Below are 19,472 nucleotides of genomic sequence, written 5' to 3'. Positions count from 1 at the left end.
TATATGCCACGGTGATGACCTCCGATTCTGTGAAACAGGTGACGCCTTACCTGTCTTGGATGCATCCCCTTCTTATCCACAGTTCACATCCTCTTTCTCTCTCCCTTTATATATATATAAGAGAGAATATGAATATGAATTACCACCTTAGTACTTCCACATTTATAACAACTTCCACGGCACGGAGAACACCGTGCAAGAGGAAGCAGCACCGAGGAATAAATATCCTGACCGTCCTATATCCTACCTATAGACAACCTACCTGTGAATAGATGTTTTCTGGACAACCACTCCGCAGATAGGACGAGTTCCGTGACATCGCCGTTCTGGTTGGAAGGTGTAATAAGAGGGGCTAGAAATGCTCTGAATTCCGCTAGGCATCCATGAGCTGTGTTTGACAAAGGCCTCGGGGGGGGTTAAAAATGCTGTGAAGACAGGGCATTGTGCAAGTTCACGGCCAGGTCCTTGTAGCGTTAAGCGACCCATTATCGAAAGACAGCACATCTTCCCAAGCCGTTGTCCAATCATCAACACACAAATTGGGTCCCGCATCTGCCTAACTGTCCCCTGTAGGCTTTGCCCAAGTTCTTGAGACTAAGGCCTTTCAGCATGAACCCGACGTTTTCCCCTTTTGTGATTAGCCTGTCACACACGTACCTGATAACTGTCTCAAGCGTGACCCGGCAGCGCAGTGTCCCAGGACTACGGCTCTCTGTAATAAGGACTGTTGCAGTATTCATGGATGGAGATAAGATTATCCATTTTGCCACAGACGTTTTAATTCGTCTTGAACGAATCGTTACGCAGGGTAATTCGCTGTCAAGAAGGCGTTGCTGCACTGGCCTTTCTTATGAGCATCTAGACCATTGATGCAAGTCTTGAAAGAGCATCGATATCAGACAGTCGATCAACACTTGATGAGTATAGGTGTATCTGCATGCTCAATCAGGCCTCGGACTTCGCAGGCTGCTCGTATATCATATACCGAACACCATAATTGCCGTCCCCTCCATACATGGAATCATCCTGAATCAGCTCTCGCTCAACCCGAAACCCAAGCCGACTGTATACCCCCCACGCAGATCTAAAAGCAAGCACAAAGATGTCCAAGCCCAAATCTTCTGCTACTTTCATACCGCTCTGTACCAGAAGCGTAGCGATTCCCTTTCCTTGGTTCTCAGGGTGAACGGCCAAATAGTCAAGACCTGCAGATCAGCAGACTTAGCATTGTACGTTCAATCATTCCCGCGAACATTCTCACTCACATAGATAAGGCTTCTTCTTCATGAGCTCGTTTTTAACCTCAGTGACTTTGTTATCCAGCGGATCGGTCTCGTTACTCGCATTCAACGGTGTGGCGTCTGCAATTCGCCTAATCTCCTCCTCTTCCTCCTTTCCAACCAACGGTCCCAACGCCTCGGGCCAGACCGGTTCACCATCTTCGGTAGTAGCATATGACTCGGGCAGAATCCAGCGCGCATACCCCACGAGGCGGCCGGTCTGCGTATCAACTGCTTTCTGGTGCCGTGAAGTCGCGCGGTCGTTTATCAGTCTGCGGGGATAACGTCGGGCAGTTGTCTCAATGTGCTTCTCCAACGTGGTGTGGCGCCATGATAGAACCCAGTTGGGATCCTGCCAAAAAGCTGACATGTTGTTGCGACTTAGAGCTTCGCTGTCGGCGAGGCTGACCGGAGCAAGAGTGTAGGCCGTCATTTGAGAGGTGAGGGTTCTTGTATCACGAAAGCTACGTGAATCAGTGGTTGGCATGCATGTGTTCTCTAGATAGGTGGTTATTGAACCAATCGCTACTTATAAAGAGGGTTATCGAAGGCGTTGCTGCAATCTGTTCTCAACTCCGAATGATCGGATACTGGACATATCACCGAAGGATCGCGAGAGCCCCGCAGCTTAGCCTGACATTGGCCCCTCGCGGCATTCGTATCTATAATGAGATCATATTCTCTGCCTCAAAACAGGCGCGCCGGAGTGGCATGTTTCTCCTTCAATTCAGGGATGCTACCATCTACATGTATGGTGTGTCGCAGTTTAATCTATGAGACCAATGAGGTGAACCGAGGTAAAAACCTGGGGAGATTTAAAATTGGTGTATACCTTAAAATGCTATAAGATTTTGCACTCCCCCAAAACCAGCAACTGTGAGGTAACAATAAAGCTGCTTTATAAACTTGAATGGTTCACGATTCGCTAATACTCTGTGCGATCATTGCTCCTTAGGTAGCCCGGTATAAATTGGAAACCTTATGTCGATGATCCTCCCGCCTACTTATAGCGCTCGTCTACGGTCGCTTATAGCTGGTTTTCATCCTTTACTGTGAGCTCATTATATTACCCTATCAAACCGCAGACAGAAAGCCGAGAGGAGAGCCACGTATACCATAGCTCACAGTCCTTATCTGAACGAAAAGCTCATCAATTAATCGATACCTATGCTGATGATATTGTCACCAATCTATACATTTAGTCACAGTCTTCGACGAGCGCTGTCCCCGGCGACGTTGCTTTGAGAAGGCCTCTTGACCCCAGCGACTGTTGCCGGGAGCTTTCCTCTCAGATGCTCAAGCTCAACTAGCTCTCGATATGCCGCATCGCCCAGAATACTTTGGAAGACGGCTCCCCGCAACGGAGCAAGCATGCTATCATAAGCCAAGAATCGGCTGCGGAAATCTTTGACTTCCTCTTGGTACTCTGTGCCAAGCTTCTCCACGCGAAGTGTATATGGTGATCCGCTCGCGATTGTTTGGTATCTGAAGATGGAAGCTGGGAGTTGACCTTCGATGTGCGCCCGTCTATGCGTTGCCGCGCGAAAGTTCCAAACTCTCTCGACTTCGGACTCCAAAAAGACATTCATAGCAGCGCAATCTTGACATCTGCCGCACCCCCGTCGCTTGTGACGCAAGCCAGTCATCCTCTCGGGATACCTAGGGGGTTGGCTATGTAGAATATGCCGTATGAGGAGATCAAAGAATGCTCTGACGCCCGGCGAGAGGGAGACGTTGCAAGAGTCAAATGCAGAAGCGAGTGGTACGAGTAAATCTTCGACGATACCCTCCTTATGGAATCGAGATGGATCCCAGGACGACTTTGCGGCATTGAAAGTTCCGTAGCAATGCTCCACAAGTTCAAGGGCCTCCTGAGAAGCACCAACTGTCAAGCTTTGCTTGATGAGTGTCGTAAAGTTTCGGGAAACCACCCTAGACGCGTGATTCTTCGGTGCATAGGGAAAGGGAAAAGCTGATTGCGAAGCAATCAAGTCTTGCGTCTGTAATGCAAGCCGTGAACGGGCCGCTTTCAGAGTCTTTCCAAAGAGATCTTTCACGATGCCCCCGCTATACTGCTCTCGTCTTTCGAATATCGACCCCAGGACGTTGAAAATAAGTCCACGGGTGGCCCGTGAAAAGAAAGCGGAGGCGATTCTGAAGAAGAGGTCAGTCAGATGTTGCGACTAATCACAGTACAACCTCACAAGGCAGGTTATGAAGTCCACTATACTCACCTGTCGCTCGTCACTACCGGGACTAAGTTGGACAGAAAATAGTCATGATCATCGACTGTGAAGTGCTCCTGGGTATCTAGATTCGAGTCGAACTGCGGTTGAGCCCAGGCTCTCAGTGAGTCCTGCAGTGGTTTGGTCTTGAGACAGGCTATGAACATCCTCGTAGTGGAATCCCTGACCACCAGGGAGGTAGTGCGTAGGAACGGGCCAAGCCTAAAGAGCATTCATTAGCAGAGAGTTCACACCAAACCTAGCATGACAGACCCCCCCAGAACTAAAACATCTTCAGGAACCTGGCCGCTGAATCCGCATACGCACCATTTTTGCCAGTCCACTTCATTCGGGTTCTCGGCAAAGGCTTCATCAAGATGGCGAGAAACGACGTCGACCAGCTCCTTTGAGGGCACCTTTCCGGAGAGAGCGATTGACACGGCCTGTTGATAGAGGTCTTCATATTTCGCCTCCAAAGCCCATTTCGCAATTGTACAAGCCATTGTTAGCTGTGGAGAGCCGGAACTGACGGCAAGAGCCTCGGTCATGACTTTGAGGGTACTCGACTTGACCCCAAGACTCTCACGGTGCTCCTCATAGTCTTGCTTAACCATAGACACGAGGTTCTCTACTTCTTGAAAACGATTTGCTCGATGGACATTTGATCTCAAGAACCGACTTATCCGGTGCCGAGGAATCAGCACAGCTACCTGCAATGAAGGCGGTTAATGTTCCCTGCTGAGACTTTCGTTGAAAAGGGGGAGATCATACGGTGTCGTGGTATCGGAGAGAGATGGGTGCGCTCTCATTGCCCGTGAACTCTTCCTCGTCTTGGCTGTCGGCATCGCGATCCGTGAACATATCGGAATCCAGAATGATACGGTCGTCGATTGTATCGCTTGAACCTATCTGCGCTCCTTCACACGAGTAGATGCTGTCCAAGGTCGTACGAGTTTCGCCCTCGCCGGTCGTGTAATAAGAGTCGAATTCATCCGCCGTATGTGTCATATGCGCCAGGACGAGGTACAGCCCACAAGCAGTGCTTGCCTCTTTGAGACTGTGGCAGACAGCGCGATCACGGCCTTTCATATTGCTCAATGACAGGCTGGACTTGGTATACTTGTGGGCGAGTGGGTAGACAACCATTGGCACCTGGGGGAAATGAGCTTGCCATTTACCTATGATGCCCTTCAGCTGCTGTGACCGCTCAAAGAGAAACTGGGCGGACTGCTTGGCGCTGCCGGACTGGAACAGGTTGTAGGTGAGGGCCAGTCGATGACCGCTCTCCAATGGCTTGACCTCATGATCCACGTCGGAGTACCATGCGAGCGCCGTGACGTCAAAGGCCGAAGCTGGTGCTGTCGCGAGGACACGCCGCTCAGGTCCAAACGAAAGATGGACGTCTCCGCCCTTGTGTATGCCCGGCAAGCAGACGACGAGCGTGGCAACCATTCCGGCCTCCTTCTCAGAGTCCTTGTGCCTCTTGAAAAACGACCCCTTTTCGTAGAGCAGAAGCTTGTGTGGCTTCGCGCTGACATCTGGCAGGCCCAGACCGGCGGCCGCATCGTTCAAGAGCGTACTGAGGAAGGCCGGCCAACTGGGATTGGTACACTCAAACTGCGTGGCATCCAGCTCCCAGGTCTTCCGCACCGACTTGTCGACAAGCGTCTGGTCTCCTCTCCCAAAGGGTGCCTCCCTGCAGGCACCTTGGATCGTTTCAGCGTCGCGGTCAGTGAGCGGCAGGGGGATCACAGCCTCGCTCCCCGCAATGCGCAGGCCGGGGCTCGCAAACGTTTGGTACCGGCGGGAGACGGCGAAGTCGCCAGATGAGACGATGCCGTTCAGGCAATTGAGCAATTGCTGCTTCCAGGCGCTGTAGACAATCCTGCGGTGGCTGGAGGAGGCAGGTTCCGGATCGGTGGCCGTCAAGTCGATCACTTCGCGGTTCATCTTGTCTGGTTCAGCCTTGCGAGGGAGGGCAATTGACCAATTACCGCCTGATTTCGCCAACCACTCGTGTTCGATTAATCGTTGATCAAGAAGTCGTACTTGTCGGTGATGCTCCTCGACTTCACAGCACTCTCCTCGTCGTCACCTTGGCTACAAGGCACAAGTTTGGAGACACGCTTGACGCGTCGCGACTACATTCACCAAGCCCAAGGCCCACAAAACCCAACACCTACATTGATCAACATGCTGCATAAACTGACACCCACTGCTTGATAGGTTTGATCCAAGAAGTACAGGACAAGTTGTGGCTGCTATAACGTAGTACCTACCTTGTCTTCTTCCAAAAATTTTGTTGAGCTCAGGGATTAACACAACGAGCCACACTCCCTCGACAGAATTCGGGGTGTAGGAAAAGGGAACTGGCGCGATGCTACAAGAGATGAAGGATTCGATCAGGCTAGGCGTGTAAGCGCTGAGAAGCTGCCGCTTATTACATGTACCTACCCATCAAATGTCATCAAATACCTACCTTACCATGAACAGCTTGTTATACCTCCCGATGTCTGAAAATGCTTACGGATCAATTGTCTGTGCTGATACCAAAGCCTCTATCAAACAGGCCAAAGGATCAATGCGGCAATTTTTCTTAAAACGATCGTTTACAAGAGGGCTTCTGTCACTTTGTCTCGTCCGTTCCGGAGATTCAATATCCATTCCACTCACGCCCAACTCTTACCATTAGTACCTTCCCCTCATTCTCTCACAGGCTACAACTTCCATTCACGAAAAATGGCGGCCTCCAGTGAAGACGAATCCAGCGACCTCTTCAAGTGGCTAGACAAAGTTTGGCACGACATTCTCCTTCAATCAGATGATGAAGTTGCAGTCAGCTCGTTTGAGAGCTATATTGCCAAGGATGTGAGGGTCAAGTAGGTTATCTCATGTCGGTGTGGTGTAATAGTATAGGGGACCACTGATCGGTAACTGATTCACAATCACTCCAGAATCAATCACGACTCCATCACTCGAGAAGCATTCTTTAGCTATGTCACGAGCACGCGGGCTACTCACACCATGACGCAGCTCAGCAAGAAGGAGATTAAAGTGTGGGAAGCTCCTGGAGGAGGTGGTTGCGTTGTAGATGAAGCGGTGGTAGTCTTCAAGCACAAGGAGACGGGAGAAAGCTACACTGGCACTGTTGTGATGGTCTCGGATGTACGCGTGGGAGAGGATGGCAAACTGACGATTGTGGAAACGACAGAGGTAGTCACACGCAGTTGATGAGCCTGAGTTTCATTATAGGACAGCTTTCTCCTTTATTATTTGCTCAATGCCGTACTGTCCATCATTCACCGGTAATCATTTGTCCGCACATATCACAACATGTATCTGACGCCTTCGATGCTGAACCAGGACAGCAGAATGGAAGATCGCACTATGATTCCCTGTACACATCACCACCTCTCACGCCATATCGAGTTCCACTCAAATGCATCAAACACCTCGTCCTCAGGTTCTTCGCCCTGAGTCCCATCTGCTAGCCCCTGACGAAGCCACTCACTGAGGTCCCTAACCACCTCACTCTTATGCCGATAGTCTTTCAGGAGCCTTGCCAACAATCGATGGCCCCCTTCTGTGGCGAGTGTCAACGCAGTTGCACCCTTGCTGTCTACCATTCTCTTATCGGCGCCCCTGTCAAGCAGCATCCTCACAACACGTTGATGACCCTCAACAGCGGCATACATCAGCGCCGTTCTGCCATGCTTATCTTTGTCATCAATCCCAGCCCTCGTGTCAAGGATTTTCCCTACGAGGGCTCTGAATCCACCCCGAGAAGCGGCCATCAGCGGCGTCCCTCCATCGTCGTCCATGGCGTCTACCCTTGCACCTTTCAACAAGAGCAGCTCAGCAGTACTCTCGTGTTTTTCGGCAGCTAAAATGAGAGGCGTTCGTCCGAGCAAGTCTCTTGCTTCGATATCAGCGCCCCGTTCGATCAGAATGGCCACTATTTCTTTGTGGCCGGCTGCTGCAGCGAGGTTCGCGGCTGTTGGCCCAACGTTGCCTAGTTCAAGCTTCTCTTCAATGTTTGCGCCGCGCTCAAGTAGAAGCTCGACGAGCGCTTGATGCCCTTTGCTAGCTGCAAAGGGAAGCATGTTCCAGGTGTCGCGTTCTTCCTCCGTCATCAAGTGCTCGAGGACCTCGGACTGAATAGACTCTCTGTCGATATACTCCTTCGGTCGATATCGCAAAAGCCAGTCCAATGCCAAAGGACCAAAGATTGCGACCAGTTCCAATGCCGCATCTCTTCTGAGCTCGAGAACCGGGGCTGTGTGTCGCATCAGCATCTGGATGGTGTTATTCCTGCTCAGGCGATTCATCGCAAGCGCCCCAACCACTTCTTTCGTAATCGCAAGTCCGCGCCCTCTCAGTCGAAGATACTCCCGGGCAGTATTCGAAGTACACCACCTCATAAAGGTTGCCAATTCCAGGGTCGTTGCCGGGCCGCGGGCTGCCAGGTGCTCGAGAAACAGTCGAAAGGCGACTTTTGCCTGCGGTGCGTGCGGCTCGTCCGCATATCGGGCGACGCTCTCCATGAGTGCTAGACTCTCAGGCCGGTGCTCAAGAAACAATTTGAGGATCAGGAACCCGTTCCTCTTGTTGTATATGGCTAGCTGGACCAACTCGCGGGTCATCTTGACGTCTTGAGGCCGTTGATCGAACAGCACTGCAAATATATGCGCTCCGCATGCTTCGTTCCTCGCAGCAGTCTCCAAGAGCGACGTGGTAACTTTGAAATCTTCGGTCGATCGCCTAGTGGAAGTTCTTGTAGACCGTCTGACGGGAACCGTGGTGTCTCTACCGCGATGTACACGGAAGAGCATCTCAATCACCTTGTGCCCACGGTCGTTGCTCAGGGCAGCCGCTTCGGCTATATAGCCAACGTTGGTTCCAGTAATATGTGGTAGAAGGAGCTTCAGCACCTTCTCTCCGCAGCCAGTATTACTCGCTGCGGCTAGGAGGACTTCGGTGGTGATCTTTGTGGAGTGTGTTTTGTGTTGAAGAATAGCTGTCATGACCTCTTCCGCAGCCGTCTCGTTCTTCGCAGCTTCAGCCAAGCCTTCTTCGGTTATCTCGACGTCTATGCCTCGACATTGAAAGAGCAGTTGCGTCATTTCGCCATTTGGATCATTCAAGAACACGGTATTGACAAGGTGTCTGCCAATCTGCGTTTCTGGTCGTCTGAGGAGAAACTCCAACTTTTCCGTCTTGGAAAGCTTCGCAAGTGCCAAGCAACTGTGATAAGTCAGAGAGTCCAAGCCCTCTGCAAGGCTCCGTATGTCAGTTGGCAATGACCGTCGCTCATCATCATCGTAGTCGTCCAAGTCGCAGCCGCAGAGGAAGCGGATGGCATCGATGGCCACTTGCTGCTCCGACTTCTCGTAGTCTGGTGGCAGAATATCCGGCTCGCTTGCGTCTGAGGATATCCCCCGTAACGCATATAACAGGTCTCGAGACTCTGTGGCTTCGCTGCTTCCAAACATCTTGAGTAGAGTATACAGGCTATGACTCTGGCTCCACCACGAAGACTCCCTCCATATGCCTGGCATAATGTCCAGCACAGCTTGGCAGTGAGGGTTCGGCTCGACGCCTAGCAATATTGGGGCGATGCCTAGCACTCGCACAGACACCGATTGTGTGCCGCAGTACAGCAGAGCCGACTTTGCGTTTGCGACCTCCTGCAGGATCCATACTCTTCGAAACCAAGGCCTGTCTAGAAGAATCTCTAGGCCCTTTCGCTGCAGATTTTCCAGGTTCGAGTTTCCGTGATAAGCATTTAGTTGTATTTGAACGTCTTTCCAGAGGTCCTCCCATCGGCTGTCATCGAGACTCCAGGACTTGCATGGATATCGTAGGCTCAGTCTGTGTAAGAGCTGCATTGACTTGAGGAATACGTCGGTCGCGTCCGTAGCCGCTCCGAGCCAGAACAATACACGATCGGCTTGTTTGTAGATGTCGCCCATCTGCTGAACTTGGTGACCGCGCTCCTTTAAATTCTTTTGGTCTATGCATGTCGCATCGATCCATAATATTCGGTCCTCGTCCCGTTGACGCAATTGCTGAAGCGCCAAATAGAGGTTCACGGTGACGCTCAAGCATTGGCCATCTATGGAAATGTCTTCACGGACATCAGGTGGACCCCAGGTGTAAGACAGAGCCTCGTAAGAAACGGCGTCACCTCGTTGGTGTAAATGTGCTTGAAAGAGCTCGCCAGTTATGCTCCTACCGCTTCCTTTGTGGAGGCGGAACAGTCGAATTGCAGGGCCATCGAGGCTCAAAGCGCTGTGGGTGTATTCAGTCATGAGCGTCTGATGCTCATTTGGGTAGCCGAACAGTCGATGCTAAGACTAAGTCTTTTTGGCTCACAGCACGCGAGCTTCATGATACTAGGATGGGTATTAATATGGATGTAGTTCTAATCCAACATATCGTGACTCCAGGGTCTTACTGAGAGCCTTGGGCGTTTCCCGGGGGTGGCTGAGCAAGAGGCAGCCGTTGATGTTGTAGCATCACAGCACAGCCACAATGCAGCATGCATGGTTCAGCGGTTCCTGGCATGCGATTTCAGGAAATTCTCTGATTGATCTTTATTCGAGCAAGAAGTAAACAGGCTTATATAAATCTTCTTAGCAAACCCATGCATACGGCACAGTATCAGCCAGTCTAGTGTTTTTCTTCTACTGCTTGACTGGTTGGAAGGCTGTAATCTGTTGATGATGCACGCACTCGCGACGTCTTGATTGAAGCATCAACTCGCCAATCGTTGGTTCCCCAGCATCGTTTCGGTCTTTAACGTTGGAAATTTAGAGAGTTTCAGGCCAACGGTTGGCGGGCTTTGAAGATCTTGCAGGAGCTTGAACAAATGTGTAGACCCCTTCACAGTTCATCATGGTTCATAGTGTTCTTGAGAGCTTTGGATACTTGCTTTAGGCCGCATTGTCTGAACACAGCCTAACCTTAGCCAGATTCAACGAAACCGTAAGCGGCTTAAATGAGCTCCAAACGCGGCGCGGATAGGGGCTGAGACCTGAAGAGATGTTGGGTGCGAGTAGAAGTCTACTAGAAAAGATTATATGCTCCGATAATAAGATCGATGCAGTCTTATACAAGGCTCGAGCTCGGCATCGTCCGAATCAAGCAAGCTGGGGATGTGGCTGCAGCAAACATCTTTGTGGACTGGTTAAGCGCTATGTAATCATATCCGAACGGAGCTTTTGGGTGGGGGAGGGTTTAGAAATGCTGTGAAACTGTGTACATGTATGGCACTTCACACCGAAAACACGTGTAGCAAGCAAGTTCCAAGGTTCTCTACGGCACATTCCACCAGGTCAATCTCGACCAGTTAAATAACCAACTTGGCTCCTTCGTCCCTGTAGGCTTAACCACAACTTGGGGAGAGCTGAAGACTCCACAGGGGAAAACGCATCGACCGCCACCGCTAGTGTAAATAGTCTCGGGCGCTATCCAGGCTTGCCAGGGGCATTTGACGGCAAACATGGATCCCATCTCAGCTGGAACAGGGGCGTTCCCTCTCGGAACCAACTCATACACGATCAAATCTCTGTTAGTGTCGGAATATCAGGCCGCTACACATGTCGATGCCAATAGAACCACGATGGCCCCAAAGTCGAGGCTCGCCTGGTCCGCAAAGGGTGGAGCTGATCGGTCTTGTTCATCCAGGAACGGCTCCGTAAGAGAGGCGGTATAAGTCTTGAGTAGCCGGCTGGAAGCAGTACTACATGCTTGGTTGTCCTCCATCTCACGGCTCTGTGTGGGTGACATTTGATCTCATTCATCGGGTCTTAGACACTCCTTTATACTTTTGCCTTCTTCAGCCTCGGATTGCCAAGATGATGAACAGGATCGTTGTTGGCGCGCTTGGCCTCGTTGCCGGCGTGGCTGCGACTCCGTTGGAGCTCGCCGAGAGAGGCTCGTGCAGAGACGACAGTCTGTACAAGTGCTTTGCGGATGCTCAATATTCTGCTTCGGCGTCTGCGTACTGCTCTGCTCTTGATCCGACTATTCGCACCGTCACAGCGGCACCTCCTGCTGCGTAGGTCTACCCCCGATATCTTCAGATGTCTAGATGCGAGGATCATGAATGGCTGATTGAGTTGTGAAACAGGACGACCACAGTATGGACGACTGTCACCAGCGACGTGACCACTGATTTCGTCAACTCGAGAACAACAGTCTACACGGCAACAGTCCCTTCCTCTACGGAGATTGCCACAGAGACAGACACAGAGACCGTGACCATCACCACCACTGTTCCAGCCGGTGCCCGAACCACATCTCCGCAGGCACCGCCAGTGACTGTCAGCTTCGTCCCCCGACATCACGCGAAGCGTGACAACGGTGTGCCGCAGCCGTCCTGCATGGTCAAGAAGTGCTTCATCTACTCTCCCGAGCGAATCACCGCGGCCTGCAGCTGCATCAATGTGCCCCCCGAGACGATTACAATCACTCAGGCCGGCTCTCCCACGACCCAGACAGTGGTATGTCCATCTTCACTAAAGGCTCTCTTCGTGAGGTGGTATCAGGAGATGCTAACACATGCGTTGTAGACTTCGACGTCGACCGAGACCCCTGTTGTCACAGCAACTGCATGGGAAACCGTGAGCACGGAACTCGTCGACGGCGTCACCACCACAACCACCACCGTCACGTCGACTTCCACCGCCACCAAGACGGCCACCGCCTCGCCGTCGGTCTCCAACGTCATCCCCAACGGCGACTTCTCGTCTCTCCTCGCCGGATGGAGCGTCATCAACACCACCCCCAACGCGTGGGTGAATGCCGGTGTCAGCACCTCGGGCAGCCCCGACGGCACCTCGAATGCCTACCACATCACCAACGTCCAAGCCACAGGGCAGGTCCTCGTCGCCAGCCCAACGTTTGCCGTCAGCGGAAACTCCGTCTACACGCTGGGGTTCCTCATCAGCAACACGGCGACGGATCTGAGCTGGTTGTCCCACGCTAGATTCCAGGTCAACTGCGGCTCTTTTACTCTCCTCAACACCGGCATCACCGGTGCCGCAGAGGGACCGAACGGGTACCGCGTCGTCTCCAACAGCTTCAACACGCCCAGTGCTACTGATTCGACGACTCTGGGTCAGCTGAGTAGGTGCCAGGTGCAGATTCTCTTGACTGCTGGTCAGGCGCCCAATACCTGGTTCTTGACCGATGTTTCGGCGGCCTATGCCGGGGCTCGCTCGCTTCCGCAGTGAGTGATGGATTACTAGAGAGGTGGGCGTAGTTGCTTCAACATCCAATCACTTGCCATCTAGCACACGCACATTCGTTTCGCCTACAAACGAGTACATAGAAATCTATATATATGTAATAGAATATGACAGTACATGCACTTTGCCACCATTTCTTGTGTAACGAACGCGAAGGATCTGCTCATCTCTCATTTGCTGCATGTGATTGAGGCTCAAAACAGCGCTATAAATGACATCAGCCAACCTGAGCCCAAGCAGTTTCAGCCCAACATCCTCCGACATAAACATCCTCTCAAGCTAGCACGAGAGCCTTACCTTTTCCAAAACAGCTTGGTCAAGCCATAGGAACCAGAAAGAATCAGAATGGCCTCTGATCAGCCATTCCAGCCATCTCTGGGCGACGTCTTGGTCGTGCGCTCGATGCTCGCTCAGGCGGTGATTCTCCCCGAGCTCGTAGGCACCATCCTCGACTATGCCGAGTATTGGGTTCGGTCTTGCTCCAAAGCCCAGTTGGACGAAAGCATTCACGCAATTTGGTCTAGTGATGGTTACTATCAAGGATCGAAGTTTCTGGTAAACATCACTCCGCGAGAGCTCAAGCTCATGCGACTAACGACAATGGATTTGCGCAGCTACGATCATTCCCCGTGGGGCTGACCGAGAATGCCATTCACAGAGAAGAAGATGAGGATGAATACATGTATGAAGACGACAACTCCAGCGAAAGTGGTAGTAGCAACTCCAACGATAGTGGCGGTAGCAACTTCAGTGACGGTGACAGTAGCAACTTCAGTGACAGTGGCAGCAGCAGCAGCTCCAATGGGCGGTCCTACGAGACAGCGACTATTCCTCCTATTCCCATCGGTAAAGCATGCGATCGCGAATACTTTCAAAGTCTCATCAGGAATCCGCCCACACAGCCTCACCCCGTGCGAAAGATTGTCTTCCGCATCGTCAGCCACGACCAAGGATGGACCTCAGACGATCAAAGCCCGGGCCCCTTTATCGTCGCAAGAACGTGGTTCGACGCTGGAATAGAAAGATTCGACGCCAGCCACAGCTGTAAGTTCCATAACCACAGTAATGGTAGAAGAGTTTCCGAGGCCAGCCCAGCTAAACATCACCCGAACAGGTGAAGAATGCGAAGACATGAGAAAGCTCCCCCTTTGCAAGCTGCGAACAATCGAGCCCGAAATCGTGACAGTAACGTCGGACGACGGACAATCGGACAATCAATACGCAAAAACGCCCTACCAGGGCCCAAGGGAAATCCAGCGCAATAAAATGGCCGATGGGAACTTCCAGACCTATGTCACGACCTGGACCTGCTGGGACGTCTATGCGCCGGATTCAGAAGAAGCGCGCAGGAAGATGGAGGAGGGTAAGGGGCGAATGAACGGCGACGGCTCGTTCGTGAGGAGCCTTGGGCTGGGAGACGTGGTAACGGTGTGGGGGAGGGCGCTGTATGCCGGGTGGGTGAATGTGGTTGAGTCTGTTGAGATTGAGATCTATTGGGCCCTGTAGAGGAACTCATCAACACTTCATATATACATACGGCCTCATATGGCAAAGCCGTGAGCGATTGTAAGGACATACACTACCAAGAGTACATGTAACGACTCTCGGATTAGAGGCTGGTATATACGGTGGCTGGGTGTCCAAATGCTTCCTTCGCCCGACCTGCTGCCTAGTCACGTCTTACATACATGCAGCTGTCCAGCCTCTCTGCATCTCTTGCAGCAAATCACACGGAAACATTAGCACAGCTGCATCAGACACCGCTTCTCTACCTATCGAAGGATTCACGCAAGGCCGTACGGTGAGTTGAAACTACATAGCCTCCAAGTTCAAGCATTCAGATAGCTACAAGTTCCGGGCTCACAGATGATTTAACCATCTCTCGGCTGGTTAGAGACATTCCAGAGAGACTGAGCACATAGTATTTGCTTGCAACAATGTCATGTAGCTGCGGTTTCAGTAAACTTACGAGGCGAAGCGCAGCAGTATCTTAAGCCATGCGCGTATCCTATAGCCACCAACTATATATGCGGTATCATCCTCCCCCAACTTTCCTTTCGGATAGTTTCCTACTGTTCCAGAGGTGACAGCGACGGCATCTATCAGTGATTTCCGCTGCATGTGCCCGATTAAGTCATCGCCGAGGCACAGTATCCGTGCCTTTACCCGCGATTTGCGCCTCCTGATGCTTCACTGCAGCTGAATCTAGGCTTCAGTCCCGCCTAGAGATGAGTTGTCAAATGCATCCCATGATAGCTGGATGGCATCGTGATAAGAATTGGTCAAACTTCACCTATCATGTTGACCGTGATATGCTGCGCGGCTGTACAACAATCTGAGTGGCTGGAATCGCCATGGCTGCCTAGCATGCCTTGGCCCGTCTCTGTGCGTAGCCAGCTGGACTGACGGCCTTTGAATGAGCTCGATGGTTCTGTTAGCGTGATTTAAAGATATATAAACGTGATCAGATACCGAGTGAAGTTGAGTATTTGCAAGCATCAACATCTCCAGTCATCTAAAGCTAGAGAGTCCCATCTAGTTCTGACGAGAGGACTCACCTGTTTCCAGGCGTTCCCTTCCTACTCCTACACATATCCCCACCAGCATCCAAGACACACCTTCATAACGACTATTGTTATCTTTTGTTTTAAGAGAACTCATCAAGTCGCTCAAGATGACCACCGACACCATGACCCTCACCATCCCCTCCGACCTCCCCTCCCCCATCGTCACCAAGCTCTACCAACAAGAATTCCTCCACTGGTCCGAGCACGACTCCCAAGAGAAGCAACAAACCGCCCTCGAGAAGCAAATGGCCGACATGCCCATCGTCCAGCGCTTCATCCACTGCGACACCACCTGGGTCACCGAGTCCTTCACCATCAACAGCCCCCACATGCGCAAGATCCTCCTCCAGGTCCTCTCCAACTACCAGGACCTCGATCTCGAGCTCGAAAACTGGACGTTTCGCCCTCCGTACATCCCCCTCGTTCATCGATGGCAGAGGCTCCAGGACTTTTGCAAGGAAACGACTGATGAGACGCTGAGCAAGGCTGGACAGGAAATGATTGATTTTCTGCTTCCGATCGTTGGGCCTTCGGTCAACTCCCTTGAGCAAACTCGTCTCACGGGAAAAGTCAAGTTTGATTCTCTCTGGCAGATTTTCCCTCCTGGAGAACTCGTCATGACCCAAATGTACGGCCAGGACACCATCTGCCGTGTACTCAAACATCAATTGCTTGGGAAATCATATGCCTCCCGCGGCGTCTGGGTCATCGACATGGAATACGTTGACTGGAACGGTGACCAGTGCGGCTACCTGACGATGAAGACCAAGATCTCTGGATACGAGGGCTACGCTCGTGCTCATCAGCTGCCGACTTGGCCTATCGCGTATGCTAATGACCCAGAGGCCATCAAGGCAAGGATGATTGCCCGCGGTCGTCAGTTTGAGGAGTTGAGGACCTATCACTTTATGCAGTATGAAGGCCGCAAGATTGTCACCAGAGGCAGTGGAAGAGAAGAAGAACCGGCAAGTTTTAATCCTCCTCCAAGGCAGATATACGTGATTTCACTAACAACCTCCTTTCCAGGCCTCTGGCAGAGTCGTAGTCGACGCCTTCGCCTACTACGCAAGCTGCAAAGTCGTCAAGCCACACCTCCGCCCCCTCGAGTCCAACACTGAAAAGGAGGATTCCGACTCCAACGACGAAGATGGCTACAAGGTCCGCCGCCGTCGCCGCCGCGACTCAGACGCAAGCAACAGCACCTCCTCCTCCTCCGAAGACTCCGCCGACGCAGACGAACACAAACTCACCGTCAAGACCCGCGAGACCAAGCTCGAGCGCAAAGAAGACCTCACCCCCCTCACAGACGAACAATGCATCCTCACCACCCCCTGGATCCACGGCTTCGACCTCAAAGCCAAAGAATGGGCGCTCTTCCTCGTCGAAGAGATGAAGGACATTATCTGGAACGACGATGCCTTTTCAAACCTCGTCCTGCCCGGTGACGAGAAGGAGCTCGCATGGTCGTTTATCGAGAACAAGAACCTTGCGAATTCCGACTTTGACGACTTTGTCACTGACAAAGGCCGCGGCATCATCATCCTCATGTTTGGCCCCCCCGGCGTCGGAAAGACGTTCACCGCCGAGGCCGTTGCGGAAAAGGGCCGCGTGCCCCTATACGCAATGAGCGCCGGCGCACTCGGCACAAAGCCGCATGAAGTCGAGGAAGCACTCGACCGCGCCCTCGAGCTGTGCCGTCTGTGGAACGCAATGCTCCTCCTCGACGAGGCGGATGTCTTTCTGAGTGCTCGCAAGGAAGACACCCTTGCCCGCAACGAGCTGGTCTCCATCTTCCTTACCAAGCTCGAGTACTACCAGGGGATTCTCTTTCTAACTACGAATCGCGCCGCGAGCCTCGACCATGCGTTCCAGTCCCGCGTTGATTTGTTCTTGCCGTACAGTGATCTTACCACGGCTGCGAGACGGAAAGTCTGGCAGAATTTCATTATGCGGGCCGGTGGAGAGGCGAGGTTTGGGGTTACGCAGGAGGACTACGATCGGCTTGCGGAGTTGAAGCTGAATGGGAGGGAGATTAAGAACTTGATCAAGAGCGCGAGGTTGTTGAATATGAAGAGTGGACGGCCGGTTACTACGGACAGACTGGTGCAGTTGGCGGAGAAGAGGATTCTGGCTATGGAGATGTTGAATGGGGGAGAGAAGGCTTGATTGAGTTTGTTAAAACCTCGGCCTTGCTACAGGATGTGATTCGGCAACATGTTATGATGGATGACTTGGAGTTACGATGCAAGATTGGCAATATCACAGCACAGAAGCATTTTACGTTCTTTGGTGTATAACACCAGTTTTCATACCCAGACCTCATAAGAGGCGAAATTGATCTATCGATCTATAAACCCATTTTCCCTAGTACCCTTAAACGAAATAAAGAAAAAAACAGGCAGGACGAGGCTTTGAAGCCAGTCTACTGCCGCCGAGACACACCCATTTAAGCAACAGCTCAGTTGGTGAGAGGGATATTGTCCGCATAAAAGGACTCCAGATCGACGTCCTCATTGCCAGCATCCCAAGTGCGAGCCAGGCCCGAGATGGCAGCCAGTCGAATGGCGGCCCACTGGATGTCAATGGCAGTCTTCATGCGGACGGCCTCAGCCATCGTCATGGTCAGGCCAAATGTGTGACCGTTCTCAAGGCGACGGCCCGTCGTGCGCCGGGCGTCCGCACCGCTGGGGCCGTCGAGACCAGAGGTGTCGTGCAGCAGCTCCAGGATGCTCTCCTTGGTGATCGTGGCGACGGCCTCGGGGTTGACGTCGTTGCGCGGCATCCAGTGGAACTGGAGCCGGATGACGGCCTTGTCGTCGTCGTCCAAGGGGGTGATGCGGACGCATCGAAACGCAAAGTGGCCCTGCTTCCAGAGAGATCCCAGAGCTGGCGTCAGGCTGAGCATGTTCCAGCTCTTGTCGGAACCGCCCGCCTTGAGAAGCAGGTAGTCATAACCTGCGCGGGTCTGCTCGTCCAGAAAGTCATTCAGGGTGAACCAAAAGGCCCAGGAGGACTTGGCGTTGTGCTGATTGACGGTGGTGGCAAAGGGGAGGATGCGGCAGGCCTTGGGGTCGGCAGCTCCCGTGAGAATGCACACTTGACCATCGCGGGCGAGAGCCTATAAGAGAGGGTCAGCAACTGGTATGTACGTACAGTATGACTCCAAGGGGTTTTCACATACCAGTTCCTTTTCAACAGGATCCTGTGCAAGACGAGAGGCGTCGGCAAGGTCGACATGAACAAACAGGGATCGAGGCAGCTAACCTCTCACCACTATTCGCAAACGTGAATTAGTAGGACGGTCAAAATATCAAAGAGCAAGGCATAATGCTTACTGAACGAAAGGTAACCCGCCACCTCTGCAGTCATGTCCTTGTAGAACTCATTCTGATCCCAGTCTTCGGCACTGATCTGGTGCACCCTGTCCGCGGGCATCATGCAAAAGTACACAAACTGCAGGACGTTGAACTCCTGCGGGCCGAATTCCTCCGACAAGTCACGCAGGATACTCTGTATGAAGCGGATCTTGTCATCCAGGAACTCCCGGGGAATGAGGTCGCCCGGCGGGAAATAGGCCGGATTGTCGCCGAGAAAATCCATGAGCTGGAGAAGAGTATTGTTAGTCGTGGAGGGACGATGAAGGAAGCGTCGTATGGCCTCCTCTAGCAGGCCACCGATTTCCACCTGGCGAAACGGGTTGTTCTGAAGAACGGCGTGTTGAGTGGTCTCGCCGAATATCTCGACGTAGTCGTCTTGGATATTCTGGGGATGGGGTTCGGGAGTGGTCTCGAGCGTGAAGATGACATTCTCGATGAAGTGCTCCTCCACAGGTTCTGGGGGCAGGGTTGGGGAAGAAGAGATCGGGATCACCTCGATCTCAGCAGGGGAGTATTGCTCAAGGACAGGAAGAAGAGGGTTAAGGCGCGGAGGGGTCTCAGGATGCATCGTGAAGTACGTACGGTCAGAATCGGGGGCAAGGCAACGAAGAAGGCGGATAGAAACTGCGTAGAAATAGGGTATCTACTCCAAGCCTGAGGGAGGAGAACGAAAGTGAGTAAAGGAAAATCAAAAGGTAAAGAGGAAACAAACAAAATGGAAAGTGTTTGCAATTTCACATTTAAATGTCTGTGGGTAGTCGAGGCTGGA

General features: G+C 52.3%; 8 protein-coding genes across 8 annotated transcripts; 4 read left to right on the top strand and 4 right to left on the bottom strand.

Annotated features, from left to right (window-relative positions):
- Positions 1–945: 945 nt before the first annotated feature.
- On the bottom strand, positions 946–1,650 carry TRIREDRAFT_104222 (uncharacterized protein; the record flags this gene model as incomplete). Its single annotated transcript, XM_006962594.1, has 2 exons — positions 946–1,205; positions 1,266–1,650. The coding sequence occupies 2 exons, from the start codon at positions 1,648–1,650 to the stop codon at positions 946–948; spliced, it is 645 nt and encodes a 214-aa protein (XP_006962656.1).
- An 832-nt stretch (positions 1,651–2,482) lies between these two features.
- TRIREDRAFT_56717 (uncharacterized protein) lies at positions 2,483–5,455 on the bottom strand (the record flags this gene model as incomplete). Its single annotated transcript, XM_006962593.1, has 4 exons — positions 2,483–3,355; positions 3,532–3,727; positions 3,833–4,215; positions 4,277–5,455. 4 exons carry the CDS (start codon positions 5,453–5,455, stop codon positions 2,483–2,485), a joined length of 2,631 nt encoding a protein of 876 aa, XP_006962655.1.
- A 789-nt stretch (positions 5,456–6,244) lies between these two features.
- Positions 6,245–6,736, top strand: TRIREDRAFT_104220 (uncharacterized protein; the record flags this gene model as incomplete). Its single annotated transcript, XM_006962815.1, has 2 exons — positions 6,245–6,384; positions 6,460–6,736. The coding sequence occupies 2 exons, from the start codon at positions 6,245–6,247 to the stop codon at positions 6,734–6,736; spliced, it is 417 nt and encodes a 138-aa protein (XP_006962877.1).
- Positions 6,737–6,909: 173 nt separating this feature from the next.
- On the bottom strand, positions 6,910–10,052 carry TRIREDRAFT_104219 (uncharacterized protein; the record flags this gene model as incomplete). The annotated part of the gene is made up of 3 exons (XM_006962592.1): positions 6,910–9,796; positions 9,881–9,900; positions 9,963–10,052. 3 exons carry the CDS (start codon positions 10,050–10,052, stop codon positions 6,910–6,912), a joined length of 2,997 nt encoding a protein of 998 aa, XP_006962654.1.
- A 957-nt stretch (positions 10,053–11,009) lies between these two features.
- TRIREDRAFT_120362 (uncharacterized protein) lies at positions 11,010–12,744 on the top strand (the record flags this gene model as incomplete). Its single annotated transcript, XM_006962814.1, has 4 exons — positions 11,010–11,204; positions 11,350–11,567; positions 11,640–12,012; positions 12,082–12,744. The coding sequence occupies 4 exons, from the start codon at positions 11,010–11,012 to the stop codon at positions 12,742–12,744; spliced, it is 1,449 nt and encodes a 482-aa protein (XP_006962876.1).
- A 360-nt stretch (positions 12,745–13,104) lies between these two features.
- Positions 13,105–14,265, top strand: TRIREDRAFT_104217 (uncharacterized protein; the record flags this gene model as incomplete). Its single annotated transcript, XM_006962813.1, has 3 exons — positions 13,105–13,314; positions 13,374–13,803; positions 13,874–14,265. The coding sequence occupies 3 exons, from the start codon at positions 13,105–13,107 to the stop codon at positions 14,263–14,265; spliced, it is 1,032 nt and encodes a 343-aa protein (XP_006962875.1).
- A 1,315-nt stretch (positions 14,266–15,580) lies between these two features.
- TRIREDRAFT_75247 (uncharacterized protein) lies at positions 15,581–17,492 on the top strand (the record flags this gene model as incomplete). Its single annotated transcript, XM_006962812.1, has 2 exons — positions 15,581–16,258; positions 16,485–17,492. The coding sequence occupies 2 exons, from the start codon at positions 15,581–15,583 to the stop codon at positions 17,490–17,492; spliced, it is 1,686 nt and encodes a 561-aa protein (XP_006962874.1).
- A 292-nt stretch (positions 17,493–17,784) lies between these two features.
- Positions 17,785–19,271, bottom strand: TRIREDRAFT_104215 (uncharacterized protein; the record flags this gene model as incomplete). Its single annotated transcript, XM_006962591.1, has 4 exons — positions 17,785–18,444; positions 18,508–18,528; positions 18,598–18,599; positions 18,662–19,271. The coding sequence occupies 4 exons, from the start codon at positions 19,269–19,271 to the stop codon at positions 17,785–17,787; spliced, it is 1,293 nt and encodes a 430-aa protein (XP_006962653.1).
- Positions 19,272–19,472: the final 201 nt, after the last annotated feature.

This window comes from Trichoderma reesei (assembly GCF_000167675.1).
Source record: "Trichoderma reesei QM6a unplaced genomic scaffold TRIREscaffold_3, whole genome shotgun sequence".
Lineage (NCBI taxonomy): Eukaryota > Fungi > Ascomycota > Sordariomycetes > Hypocreales > Hypocreaceae > Trichoderma > Trichoderma reesei.
This window is presented reverse-complemented; position numbering and strand designations above follow the sequence as displayed.